The sequence below is a fragment of the Lithobates pipiens genome, unplaced genomic scaffold (genome assembly GCF_037356315.1).
Source record: "Lithobates pipiens isolate NorthernLeopardFrog02 unplaced genomic scaffold, aLitPip1_a1.2 Scaffold_1, whole genome shotgun sequence".
NCBI lineage: Eukaryota > Metazoa > Chordata > Amphibia > Anura > Ranidae > Lithobates > Lithobates pipiens.
Window position 1 is genome coordinate 56,679,210 of NW_027507685.1, and position 15,327 is coordinate 56,694,536.

General features: G+C 43.9%; 1 protein-coding gene across 1 annotated transcript in view; it reads right to left on the reverse strand.

Moving 5' to 3' along the window:
* Positions 1–15,327, reverse strand: part of LOC143923463 (protein FAM162B-like) — a 42,921-nt gene that overhangs the window by 20,953 nt on the left and 6,641 nt on the right. The window contains exon 2 of the mRNA XM_077447187.1: positions 541–646. Coding sequence (XP_077303313.1) covers positions 541–646 — 106 coding nt within the window. The remainder of the gene's footprint in view (positions 1–540; positions 647–15,327) is intronic.

Sequence of the window (15,327 nt, forward strand, 5' to 3'; positions counted from 1 at the left end):
ATCGCTCCTGCAGCGAAACGGACCGCCGCATGCAGCGGGAGGGGGTCCGATTGGCGAGCACGTACATGTACGTGCTTGTGCCTGTCGGTGCCATTGCACCGACGTACATTGCCATGCGGCGGTCCTTAAGTGGTTAGAGAAGAGAATTGTGCACTGTATTTAGAGATTTCATAATTTGCCACGTCACAAATGTTAATTCTCCATTACGAACGCTAGTTTACAAGACTTTACAAGACTTTTGTCCGACGAACTTGTGTACACGCGCTCGGAAAATCCGACAACACACGTTTGTCCGCGGAAAATTTTAAAACCTGCCATCCAACATTTGTCCATGGAAAGTCCAACAATTGTCCAATGGAGCTACAGTCGGATTTTCCGGCAACAGCCTGTCATCACACATTTCCCGTTGGAAAGTCCAATCGTGTGTACGGGGCTTTAGAGCTGGTGGGGGGGGGGGGGGGGGGGCAGCTGCAGCATGGAGGTAAGTATGTATGTCTGTTTTTTTGGAACCCCAAATCTCTCCTTTTAAGATTTACTCACGATACATATTCTGGAACATTCTCCCTTCTTTTGTAACGTCCAGCCCACACAAGCACCTTTTTATCAAAGTCCGTCGGCTTCGTCTGATTTCTGTATGACTGGTTAGCTAGTAAAAAATAAAACAACAGTAAGAAAATGATTCTGCATAGATAAAACTTTAAAACTGTATCACTTTCCTACATAATGTCTACCTGCAGCAATGTATATACACACACACACAGACACACACACACACACGCATATGTATATTATATAATTACACATACAGTATCTCACAAAAGTGAGTACACCACTCACATTTTCATCAGTATTTCATTATATCTTTTCATGTGAAAACACTGAAGAAATGACACTTTGCTACAATGTAAAGTAGTGAATGTACAGCTTGTATAACTGACAATTTGCTGCCCCCTAAAAATAACTCAAACACACAGCCATTAATGTCTAAACCGCTGGCAACAAAAGTGGGTACACCCCCCCCAAGTGAAAATGTTCAAAATGGGCCAAATTAGCAATTTTCCCTCCCCGGTGTCATGTGACTCATTAGTGTTACAAGGTCTCAGGTGTGAATGGGGAGCAGGTGTGTTAAATTTGGCGTTATCGCTCTCACTCTCTCATACTGGAAGTTCAACATGGCACCTCAGGGCAAAGAACTCTCTGAGGATCTGAAAAAAAAAAAGAATTGGTACTTTACATAAAGATTGCCAAGACCCTGAAACTGAGCTGCAGCACAGTGTCCAAGACCATACAGCAGCTTAACAGGACAGGTTCCACTTATGCTGCGTACACACGACCGGACTTTCCAACTGAAAAGGTCAGACGGAATCATTTCATTGGATATTCCGATCGTGTGGGCTTCATCTGACTTTTCTTTTAAAAAATTCTGAAGGACCTACAAATAGAATATGTTTAAATCTTTTCCTATCAGGAAAACCGTTTGTATGCTATTCCGATAAACCAAAAACTACACAAGTGCAGCTATTGGCTACTGGCTATTGAACTTCTTTTTCTAGTCCAGTCGCACTACATCGCGTTCTAAGTGAACTGACTTTGGTGTGATCGTGTGTAGGCAAGTCCGTTTCAGCGGAACTCCGTCAGAAAGACTGTCAGCGTTTATTCTGATGGAAAGTCCGCTTTGCCATGGTCGACCAAAGAAGTTGAGTGCACGTGCTCAGTGGCATATCCAGAGGTTGTCTTTGGAGGAATAGATGTATGAGTGCTGCCAGCATTGCTGCAGAGGTTGAAGGGGTGGGGTCAGCCTGTCAGTGCTCAGACCATACACCACACACTGCATCAAAATGGTCTGCACGGCTGTTGTGCATCATCTTTAGAAGAGGCTTCCTTCTGGGACAAGAGAGCCAGCAAACAGTTTGCTGAAGACAAGCAGACTAAGGACATGGATTACTGGAACCATGTCTTGTGGTCTGATGAGACAAAAATAAACGTATTTGTTTCAGATGGTGTCAAGCATGTGTGGCGGAAACCAGGTGAGGAGTACAACTTGCCTACAGTTCAGCATGGTGGTGGGAGTGTCATGGTCTGGGGCTGCATGAGTGCTGCCGGCACTGGGGAACTACAGTTCACTGAGGGAACCATGAATGCCAACATGTACTGTGACATATGGAAGCACAGCATGATCCCCTTCCTTTGGAGACTGGGTCTCAGGGCAGTATTCCAACATGATAACGGCCCCAAACACACCGACAAACTGACCTCTGCCTTGCTAAAGAAGCTGAGGGTAAAGATGACGAACTGGTCAAGCATGTCTCCAGACTTCATCCCTATTGAGCATCTGTGGGGCATCCTTAAGAGGAAGGTGGAGGAGCGCAAGGTCTCTAACATCCACCAGCTCTGTGATGTCGTCATGGAGGGTGGAAGAGGACTCCAGTGGCAACCTGTGAAGCTCTGCTGAACTCCATGCCCAAGAGGGTTAAGGCAGTGCTGGAAAATAATGGTGGCCACACAAAATATTGACACATTGGGCCCAATTTGGAAATTTTCACTAAGGGGTGTACTCACTTTTGTTGCCAGCGGTTTAGACATGAATGGCTGGGTGTTGAGTTATTTTGAGGGAATAGAAAATTTACACTGTTATACAAGATGTGCACTCATTACTTTACATTGTAGCAAAGTGTCATTTCTTCAGTGTTGTCACATGAAAAGAGATAATAAAATATTTACGAAAATGTGGAGTGTACTCACTGTTGTAAGATAGTGTGTGTGTGTGTGTGTGTGTGTGTGTGTGTATATATTGTGAGGGGTTAGCTTGGCAGCGGGTGTGTGTGACCCCCTGGATGGGTTCACAACACAAAATCAGGCACAGCAGACAGCGTTGTAAGTGGAAAAAAACAAAAGGTGCGGTTTATTCATGCTACATGCAGTAAAAAAATATAACAGCCAAAGCAAAAGAAAAACATGAAAATAAATCCTGGTCAGCTTGACCTCTAATTACACACTTAGTTTCCCTGTCTAACAACTGAGTGCAGCCTTGTGCTGCACCAGTCCCTGTCTCTGTTGTAGAGGTTTGCCATACAGGCGTTAACTCAACGCACAGAACAGGTGTCACACTCCCCAGTCTATACAAACACAAAACTGGTTCCAGGATGGAGTATCTCCCTAAGCATGCTGGGGTTTTTTGTAGAGGTCTTAATGAGCCCACTTACTTCAGCTGGGCTCATTAACTCTTCCTCTCTAGTTGTAGTCTGCATAAAGCCTGAATCTAGGGCACACATATTTCCCATCCTGGATACAACCAGGTGACTTTACCTGCGTGCTGCCACAATATATATTATATATATATATACACACATATACACACACACACAATATAAATTATCATTTTGAAAAAATTAAAAGCTCCCTTTTCCTTCCACACACACACACACACACACCCTAATGCCCCGTACACACGATAGGATTTTCCGACTGAAAATGTTTGATAGGAGCTTGTTGTGTCGTGTGTAAAATTTGAAGAGCTGGGTCTAAAATTTTCAGACAACAAAATCCGTTGTCGGAAATTCTAATCATGTGTACACAATTTCGACGCACAAAGTTACACGCATGCTCGGGATCAAGCAGAAGAGCAGCACTGGGTTCATTTTCTCTGCTCGTTGTACGTGTTGTACGTCACCGCGTTCTTGACGCTCAGAATTTCCGTCCAACTTTGTGTGACCGCGTGTATGCAAGACAAGTTTGAGCCAACATCCATCGGAAAAAAAAAAAAAAAAAATATGGATTTTGTTGTCGAAAAATCCTATTGTGTGTACAGGGCATAACAGTCACTGCTTTCTGCTCCGAGCAGCCTGAGAACTGAGAGATCAGTAGTCATGTGATCTCTCAGTTCTTGGGCTTATAGCTGACATGGGACAGCTGCAGCATCGCACCGATGCTGCAACACAGAGGTATGTGTGTTTGTTTTTATACACCCCAAACTTCTCTTTTTTCCCCTTCTGTTCACCGTTATCAAGAAGTGTGAACGTGAAAGAAAATCCCACATTTTAAGCTATTACAGGAACAGAGGGAGAATCTTCCAATGGGGACAGAATCTCTGCTAACAACCAAGGATTGCCTCACTTTGGAGTGATTTCTTCTCACTTCCAGTTAGGCTGAAGAAGTGGAAGTGAGGAGAAATCTCACCAATGGAACTCCAAAGGTGGCAAAAAAAAATCTCACCGGTTAATACCCTCCCTTACTCAATCCAAAACAAAAAGTTTTGCTTTTACTTCTACTGTAAATTTGTGTAGAACTATATAAGTTTTATGTGATTATACACACAGTTATTGTATGACTTTTATACAGAATCTTTTATACAGAATGACACACCCAACCTATTACAATCATAACAATTTTAATCTTTCTACTAGGTCTGCAGTCAGATTCAAGTAATCGAGTTTATACAGTAAATGCAATACCAGACCTCAGATGCAGACAAAGTACATTTGTATTCCCTCTGCCTAACCACACTTGCATGGCGTTTATCATACTTGTGGCACTCCTGATGTTTTCTAGAATAGTGCCCTTGTTTGGGGCCTGGCAATAGAGAAAAATAGTCCATCAACCTACAAGTTGTTAAGAATACCTGGCCTTGGACAAGTCAATGCAATAAATGCATCTGGGGTCTAGAACTGAATTTACAAAAGTGATAATAGTGAAACCTCCCTTTGCAAGTTATACCTGTAGGTAAGCCTAGAATAAGCTACACAATTCTGGAAAAACGGAGAATCAAATTATTTTTTTTGCTTAGAATAAAGATCACGATTCTCACAGCGTAACATCGCGTTTCACATTATACAAAAAAATTGTGCTAACTTTATGGTTTAGTTTTTTTTTTTAATACATTAAAAAGTATTTTTTTTTTTTACCAAAAAAATAAATAAATAATGCACTTGAAAGACCGCTGCGCAAATACAATGTGATATAAAATATTGCACCTACCATTTTATTCTCTAGCCTCTGCAAAAAAAAAAAAAAATTATATATATATATATATATATATATATATAATGTTTGGGGGTTCCAAGCAATTTTATAGCAAAAAATATAGAATTTTTTACTTAAAACCAACAAGTGTCAGAAAAAGGTTTAGTCCTTTAGGCTTAAAGTGGATGTAAACCCACTCTTACCATTTCTAAATTACTTCCATAGTGCTGATCTTTAAGGATATACATGCCTCCAGCATGTATCCTTACCTGTCATATATCTCCCCTGGATGTTTGGAGCCCTGCAATACTCCAGATTCCGCGGACAGGTCTGTTGTCCAGGGCTCGGTGGGTGGAGTTATGATGTCAGTAGACCATCTCTACACTCCCCCTGGCCAGGCATCGATATTACTTACACTGAACTTTTGCTGGTCTTGTGGATTATGCCCAATGATCAATAACATCCAGTCAAAACCCAGGAAAGTCACCACATGACTTCAGCATGCCCAATCATGTGAGGTGTGGAACAGCCAATCCTGGGAGAGCTGGAGAAGAGAGGAGAAGGGAATGTGAAGTACACAGAATGCCTCTCTCACACTCCTGCATGAGACAAGGCAATCACCTGTCACTCACAGCAAGGGGGAAGAATGGACACCTATTTCTCTGTGTGCTCAGAGCTGGATTAACTCTTTGTGGCAAGACTGGGCACAGATGAAATTACATCCTCTGCTGTAACAGATAGGAGTTCTAATTCCAAAAAAATATTTGGGGGGTTTACATCCACTTTATTCTACACTTGACATTTTACAACCTCTCCTGAACGATTTAACTTGACATTTAAAAACGTCCATTTTGCCACATTTACATAAAGCGTTTGCGCTTAGAAGCATTTTTTTTTTAAATACTCAAAAATGAATAACCCCTGTAAACGAAATGTGGCTAAGTGCAAGTTACCCCGTTTACAAGCGTTTGGCTCTTCAAATGCCTCTGAACAGCCGTCCTGAACGCTTTGTTTTTGCTTTCCAAAAAATGCTTTTAAACAACTGCCTAGAAACAACTATAAGGGCCGGTTCACACAGGGGGCGACACGAGGCGACACGACTTGCCGTGCCGCGACCTGACAAGTCGCCCCCGTTCTGTACAATGGAACCGTTCTAAGAGGAGCGACTCGAGTCGCTCCGTCTTAGAAAAAAGGTTCCTGTACTACTTTTGGGCGACCTCGGGGCGACTTGCATTGACTTCTATACAGAAGTCATTTGCAAGTCGCCGCTGAGGTCGCGGCGAGGCAAGTCGTGTCACCTCGCATCGCCCCCAGTGTGAACCGGCCCTTAATGACCCTGTGTACATGTACTGACAAGATAACGGAGGAGAGTTCAGGGGCAGCTGGAAAAAAAAAAAAAAAACACCCAACTGCTCCTAAATGTCCGTTTACCAGCAGCAGTGTGCATGAGGCCTAAGTGGTTAAACTTCCCTCATGTAAGACTGAAGTTAATTCCTTTGCTCTAAAGAACAAATCGTTACAATGTTTATAGTTAGCTCAGCGGCTGAGGAATGTTGTGAAACTTGGCAGACTGCCTGTTTTTTTTTTTTGGCAGCCGTCAGCTTGAGCAGAGAACTCTGCATAGAATCAGGAAAATGCTTTGTTAAGATCATGGGGGGGGGGGGGTGAATCGCAATCTCTGATTAATCGTGCAGCTCTACTATAGGTACTGTAAATATCTCCTAAACGTGCACTGTTTAGATGAAATTCCCTGTATACTGCGCAGATGATGTCCTCGGCTGCATGCACCGCATACTAGCTCATTATGAAATACTTACCTTAGAACGAGGCCCCGACATCTGGCCCGATCCACGCCGAGGGAGCTGACAGTGAGACAGTGTGAGTGGCCGGAGCCGCGATATCGTCACTCCCGCGCATGCACGTGGGAGATTTCATTCCGGCCGGCCGGCCACTGCTGGATTTTCAGGCCGAGAATCCCCTTGTGCGCATGCGCCGCTGCAGTCAGCGGCGCATACCGAGGGGAATATCTCCTAAACCGTAGAGGTTTAGGAGATATTTTTTTTACCTACAGGTAAGCCTTATTATAGGCTTTCCTGTAGGTAAAAGTTAAAAAATCGAGTATACAACCACTTTAAAGATAAAATCCATGTATGGATATTATTGCATAGTTACTTTGATCCAACTTGGACAAATGAGGTATGCATATTTCATATCTGAATGATCCTTGTGGAAGCAGAGAATTACTATAATAGACACCGCTACTACAGTGACTTTCTTCTGGATATCATGCCCAGCAGCTGCCCTGTTTCATGATAGCCCCAGGGGTTCGCTCACTCAGCACGTGCACCAGAGAGCCTTGTATTTTTCATCAATTAATAAAAGGAGTTCTCTGATTGGATGAGGTGGGGACACTGGGGACTGTGGCATCACGGCCTCGCATTTTCCCCTTATCCAATATTTATATATAACACGTTGCGTTCAAAGAAAAAAGCAAAGTGTTAAATGGCGCCTATCTAAAGCACATGGTTCCCTGTGGTTACTATGCAGAAGAGCAGCATGGGATTCAGACTGATGTAGCAACAGCTACTACCGTAATCCTCTTCCACAAGAATCAGACATGAATGGAATATGCATATCTACATTGGTCCAAGCTGAGCAAATAATATGCATACCTTTAATTCAGCTTTACTACTACAGTGTGGGCCGGCTGCGCAAAATCACGTAAATATACGCAATTCTGCATTTAAAGAAAGGGGACATGTGCGTGCTGGCCCAGCTGTGCTGCTATTTGCAGCACATGCAGAATCACCGGGCGCCAGCCAATAATTGACCACCAACACTCAGTGATTGGCTCTGATCTTCTCCGAGCACAGCCTCTGTGAGTGTAAACAGCACAAAACTGTGCCAGTGACAGGGGATCCTTCTCCTGGCAAATATTGTGTTAGGCAAACTCTCAGTTTTCATCCTTAGCTGCTTCCTGACGATGTACGTCGGCAGAATGGCACGGACAGACAAATGGGTGTACAGGTACGTCCCTCTGAATTTCCCGCCGTTTCATCGCGTGCGCGCCACTGGCGGCACGAGCGTGCCCGGTCGGGACCACAGTGAGTCCGACCGCAGGTCCCGCGGACTCGGTCGCCACGGGGATACCCATGATCGTTTCACGGGGAGGAAGAACCCGTTCTGCCTAGCAACAAGTGACACTGATCTCTGCTCCCTGTGATTGGAGCAGAGATCAGTGATCTGTAAAACACAGCCACACTCACCACAGTTAGAAACACGCCCCTGGGACACACTTAACCCCTATACTGCCACCTCCTGGTTAGCCCCTTCACTGCCAGTGTCATTTACACAGGAATCAGGTCATTTGTATAGCACCGATTGCTGTATAAATGACAATGGTCCCAAAAATTTGTCAAAAATGTCCGATGTGTCCGCCATAATATCGCAGTCACAATAAAAAATAAAAAAAAAAAACAAAAAAAAAAAAATGATTAGTAGTAAAAATGTAATAAAACTATCTCCTATTTTGTAAACGCTACAACTTTTGCGCCAATCAATTGCTTATTGCCATTTTTTTACAAAAAATATGAAGAAGAATACGTATCGGCCTAAACTGAGGAAAAAATATGTTTTTTTATACATTTTTTGGGGATATTTATTATAGCAAAAAGTAAAACATAATGTGTTTTTTTTTTTTTTTTAATTCAAGCCTTTTTTTTGTTTATAGCGCAAAAAGTACCAGTTACTTACCGGTAACTGTCTTTCTGGGAAATCTTCCAGGACGGCACACCTGAGAGATGAGAGGCTCCTCCCTACAGGAAACACAATCAATCGACAGCTGTTTTAAGTCCCCACCCTTCCCCTTGATCCTCAGTTTGTAGAGAAGTAACTCCTGAACCAGGTTCACAAGGGAAATCATTCCTCATAGGTACTCACCTTCTAGTGTTCTAGAATTTTCCCTCCTCCAACGGGCGGGAAGTAGGCCTGCCGTCCTGGAAGATTTCCCAGAAAGACAGTTACCGGTAAGTAACTGGTACTTTTCTCAAGTCATCTTCCAGGACGGCACACCTGAGAGGATAAACAAGTACCTCAGGCCTACCTTAGGGTGGGGCCACTGCAAAACCCTCTTGGCGAACCTTGGCTCTGCAGTGAGCTTTACCTCCATTCCATACGCTCATATGCTTGATGAAGGCATCTTAGCTGGATCATGCGGCTGATCTGCAGGTCTGCTCCACAGATGTTCCTGCCTTTTCCGCTTCAGATGCAGTATCTAGGTGAAATGGGCTCTTAAAAATGGAATCAGAAAACATGTTAAACTTATAGGTTAGCAATGTTGCCTATCTCACACATCTAACAACCATGGCCTATTATGCCTGTAGGTGCTACTTAGAACCACTAAAAAGATAAATAAGAGACCTGTGTAAGACAAGGACACTACATTAATCAATAAGAGGGCCTGTCTTAACACTATCCTGTTGAGGGAAATAAAACTGCTTCCTTTTTATCTTTATGTCAGCAAAAGACTAAAGGGAAGCCTACTTAAGGGAAATAGATTAACAGAAGCTTGAACCCTGGGTTTAAGGCACGCCCAATCTATGTCCTTACTTACGCCTGAGAGCCTTCTTCAGGAGATTAAAGTCCCTAGCAGGAGTAGACTACCCATATTGCTATGTCTAGTTTTGCTAAAAGGGCAAAATGAAGGCCATGCACCGAGCCGAAACCTATTCGATCGGGTATACATCTTTATACTTCATCCTTAGGCCCTAATACTCCTCTGAACAGAACTCTCCAAGTTCTTACTAAACAGGGCGATTCATTATCCCCTTCCTCCAGTGTCCCATAACCCTACAGGGCTTCAACCCTAGGAAATGGTTCTGGCATCCCTGAATGCAAGTGGTCAAGGTTTTCTGACATGTGGCAGCTGCAGCCCGAACTCCTGGCCCCTCCATGGAAAAGAAGGCTGAAATACAAAAAGGTGATACATGCATTATTAATATCACAAATAAAATGATCATAGATTGTGGGCACGGCACAATAGATTTAGACAGAAAGGACACAAGCATAGACAACAATGTTGCGTGCCTGAGTGTGACTAGCTAAACCAATATATCAAATATGGGAAGAGACCCAAATCTGAACCTCAACGTAGACAAACAGTCCTCATAGTCTGGTTTTCTGATGTGCTGCCAAGACGTAAAAACATTAAGACTCAAGCAAACCCTAAATGCTGCGTATTTCTTTAGTGCAGCTAGCTAGGTCATAACTGATATATAAATACGGAAAGGACAGGAACCCCCTTTACTGTTGTGCTTTACCTATGTACAGCAAAACAAGGCTATAAAGACAGAAAGACCCAAACTTCTATGTTGTGTATTTCTGACAAACCACCACAGTTATAAGATTAATATGAACACCAACTCCCGTGTTGTGCATTTTTGCTATGCCACAGGGAAAAATATGGAACACAAGACAATCCTTTCTGTCATGCACTTCTGTAGTGTAGTTCAGATAGAACCAACACTGAGAAAGGACACAAGCAACCTGCAGCATTGTGTTTTTCTGAAACAGAAAGCACCAACAAGCTTCAATCTTGAGTATTTCTGCTGTGCAACAACATAAAAGCAGACACTGAGGAAAAAGACAGACAGCCTTTACAGCTGCAATCTTTCTGGTCTGCTGCAAAATAAAACAATAACGTCATGATGAGTATTCCTGCTGTGTAGCAAAACCTCAATCAGAAGGGACAGATAAGTTTAGGGTTCCCACACCCGTGCGACCCAACCTGCGACTTGGGACTGCAAGACGCATGAGAAGTCATATACTATGGCTTCCAATGGGTACCATTTGTGTCTGTGCGACACCAGCAGTCCCTGATTCCTGGATCCACAGACCTCAAGATTACACAGGTCGCAGGGAAAAAAAAACAAATAGCAATTTTCAGGTCGAACAAGTAAGGGGTCCCCAATGCTGTGACTCCCTGGAGGATTGCAGCCAACAAACCCCTGCTGTGTATCCCTAAGATGCAGAAAGGTAGATCCATGAGAAACACTGCTTAGCCTGATATACAAACGATAAGGCAGTAAATATAGGACATACAGGACACAAACATTCAATCTTTGTGTATGTCTGATGTGTAGTAATATACCAATACTGAGCAGAGAGGCCACCATCCTCAATGTGTCTCAGCTGAGCAGCAAAAACAAAAATCAGAAAAAGACAAGCAACCTTCACTGCTGTGTCCTTTCTGATATGCAGCCAATAAGGCAGTATATGCAAGACAAAAGGACAGACAACCTTCAATCTTGTATATGTCTGATGTGCAACAATATAACAATTCTGAATAGAGATAGCACATCCATATTGAAGCGATTTGGCCTTGTGACTCAACATGTCAAATCGCATGGCTAAAATCAGCACAACACCACTTTGTGGTGCTACATGGATTACCAAAGGCAGTATATGTACTACACCTGGCAGGGGTTCAATTTGTATGTCTACTATGTAGCCCAACAAATTCGAACCATCAATTTTCACTGCTGCCTTTCTGATAAGGCAGTAATACAGGACACAAAACCTCACAGACCTTAATGCTGTATAAATCTGATGTGCAACAATAAAACACTATGAATAGAGATAGCACATCCATATTGAAATGATTTGTCATGCGACTCAACATGTCAAATCGCATGTTTAAACTCGGCAGCCATTGCTGTTAATAGCACTGTCTGAATCAGCACAGCGCCACGCAAATCAGGACCATCAGACTTCACTGCTGCCTTTCTGATAAGTAACCAACAAGGCAGTAAAACAGGACACAAAGCCCCACAGACAGACCTCAATCTTGTGTATGTCTGATGTGCAGCAATATAACCATTATGAGCAGAGATGTCACCAGACTCAATGATGTGCATTTCTGCTGTGCAACACAAAACCAGAAAGTACAGACCACCTTCACTGTTGTATTCTTCTGATCTGTAGCCAAACAAAGCAGTACCTTTAGTATATAAAGGACAGAAAACAAGCTTCAGTGCAGTGCATTTCTGATGTACAGCAATATAGTCCTTATTAAGCAGAGATGTCACAAATCTCAATGTGTATTTCTGCTGTGCCACAAAAACATCCCAGCAAGCACAAACCTTCACTACTGAGGTCTACTGGTGTGCAGCCAATGAGGAGTCATGGTCTATCCCTTTATGAAATAACCAACAGGAAATTTATTTCATAGGCATAGCCTGGGCTGTAGATACTAAACCTTCACCACCAGAGAAGGAACAGATCCTAAAATGGTTGGACACCCTACTATTAGTAGTAGTTGTTGTCCTACCTTACCTCCATAGACTGAGAAAACGCTAGCCAGCACATATCCAGGTGGTGCTGATTAGCAACTAAAGTCTCAATGAGCCCAGCCCTAGAGACCAATTTAAGACCTCTCTAGAAGAGGTGGTTACCAGTTTAGCCTGGAAGGTAAATAGCTATTTGCAGGCTTCAAGCAATCAATTATGTAGCTCTTGCATAGGTTTGCACAGAAAATCCTCAATTAAAAGGATGTAGGGAGCGATCTATGGTGAATCGCCTTTAGATCTGCCACTGAGTGGATTGTAGCCCAAACCAATAAAAAAAAAGTTTCTTCTTACCTCCTACACTATAATATAAACACAGTGTAAAGGTGGAGTGGGAGGTTGGAGCTTATGAAAGTTAACTATAGCAGGCAACCCCCAAAAGGAGGATCTGTGACAAGGGAACCCCTACTGTGCCACACAGTAGCTTGGTCTCTGCCCATCCTTGAATGTTAGGTCAGCTCTTAAACATTGTGAAGCAACTTCAGATTCCTAGCAGCTGGGCTAATAGGGCCGGTAACCTAGTGCACCTGCTGACCAGGGGAGCTTCTGAATCCACCAACCACTGCCCAATTAATAACCTGTTCAGTGGTATACCTGGCCTGTAAGTAACTTTGTATCTACCAGGTCCCCTCTGTACGCTATATTCATCCCTACTAAATGTACCACAACTGGGCATGTAGGGAGAGGCTGGCAACCTACTGCTGCGATAACCACAGTGTCTCTGCTGTAAGAGGGAGCTGTGGCTGGTGGTTTTAGCAGTGGCGTCTGCGCTATTTGTATCCCGACCCCAAGTTCTGCACTGCACCAGTCAGTATATACACGGGGAAGGGGGAGCAATGGCCTACCTACCTCTTTCTCATCTGAGGTGGTTTAGGCACACTCGTTCCTCTGCACCACCTGTCCACCATACAGCTTCTCTGATGTAAGAGGGGCTGCAGCTGGTGTTTTTAGCAGAAGCTTAAGGGCTATTTGAATCCAGACCCCAGGTGAGATCTCAAATGCCCAGAAACCCTCTAGCTGGAATTGGGGATTTTGCAGCTAATTTCCCACGGCAAAAGGAAAGTAAAGTACTCACCGTTGTCTTCCTCTTTTTGCCACAGCCAGCGGGCTTGCTTTTCCATCCTTATGGTCCACACGCAAGGAGGATAGCCGCCAAAGTGCTCTCCCCCCCCCCCCCAACTGCTGTCCCCATAGGGAGGTGCTAGGTTAGGCTGTGTCCTGCACTGTACCAGTCAGTCAGTCTATATACATGGGGGGGGGCAATGCCTTCCATTCCTCATTCCCATCTTCATATCTGAGGTGGTTAAGGCAGACATTCACCGTAGTAAACTGGTGCCTCCTCGCTCTAGAGAAAGGAGGATGTGGGCGCCTGCTCCTACTGACTCTCAGCCTTCCCTCCTGGGTAAGAACGCCGCTGCCATTTTCCCGAAGTTTGAAAATGACGCGGGTGCTTGTTGCCACGCCCTCTCCGGCAGCCCACGCGAGCTACCGGGGACCCAGGAGTCGGGGACAAGATCCCCCTGGAAAGAACCGATGGCCACCCCCGTCTGAACAGCCACCTGTACAGGTAAGGAGGGGGAGACAGGATAATGGCCCCTGAAGTTCTGGGTACACCACTGTACCCAGGGTCCTTCAGCTCTCAGGGGGGCTCTTCCAATTTCTGCTGCCCACCCTGAGGAAAAGATAGGGGAACCCCCCCAGGAAGGACAAGAATATCCTACCAGACCCAGAGGCTTTCCAGGCTTGTGGTCCGGCTCCCAGGGGGAGACCACCAGCCCCAGGCTTCGGGTCATTTGGAAAAAAACAAACAGTTTCGCTGTGTAGGGAGAAACACAATCAAAAACTGAGGATCAAGGGGAAGGGTGGGGACTTAAAACAGCTGTCGATTGATTGTGTTTCCTGTAGGGAGGAGCCTCTCATCTCTCAGGTGTGCCGTCCTGGAAGATGACTTGAGAAAAATAAAAACCGCAGAGGTGATCAAATAACACCAAAAGAAAGCTCTATTTGTGGGGAAAAAAAAAAGACGTCAATCTTGTTTGGGAGCCATGTTGCACGACCACGTAAATTGTCAGTTAAAAAGACACAGTGCCAAATCGCAAAAAGTGCTCTGGTCTTAAGCCAACAAAATGGTCCGGTCTGAAAAGTGGTTAAAGAACGACACGTCATACACACATCAACTGTACCTAGGAGCCCCAGTTCAACCTGATCTGCCACTGTCACACATGTATTTCATGAATGAATAAGCTTTTAGTAGTTTGCTTGTGAAATTATATTATGTACAAAAGTTAGAACTGTGCTCAGATCTGTTAGATCTGTCTTCTGCACATAAATAGTAAAAAAATAAAAAGTTATAAAAAAAAAAAAAAATATGGAGGCTGTCATTACTGGCCTCTCCTTCTGAAGATGTTATTTGCTTGGCAGTCGTGCTGTTTTTAATCCTCTGTCTTCATTACCCTAACCCAGAATAATTCTATGGATAAGGACCTTTATTTTCACATTTTTCAAATATTAATACTTGTCTTGATTAGCGACTTGAAAAATATTACAAATGTGTCAAAGTCCAGGCAACTAGACTTTACAGAAGTAGGTGGGCAGTGGCTGACCCTAGTGGCAAAGCTAGATATTCTTTTACCCGGGGCAAAGAATCATTTTGCCCCCACCCAAGAGAGAAGATCTCCACCCCTCCCCCCCAGCCCCCTGCCCAGAGAGAGAAGCTCAAGTGTAATAAATACATAAGCAAGCCAAAAGGATGGTAATAATAATAATAATAATAATAATAATAAGTATATTTGTCATTTCTAAGTTTTAGTGATAGTGACTCACTGCACATGTAGCATGAAGGCCTACACCAGGGATATGCAATTAGAGCACCTCCAGCTGTTGCAGAACTACAAGTCCCATGAGGCATAGTAAGACTCTGACAGCAAATTGCAGATCCCTGGCCTACACAATCACTGCATAGGTGTGGTTTGAATGAGCCTTACTTTCATGGCGGATTAGGAGGGGTGCCACCGGGAAAGAAGTG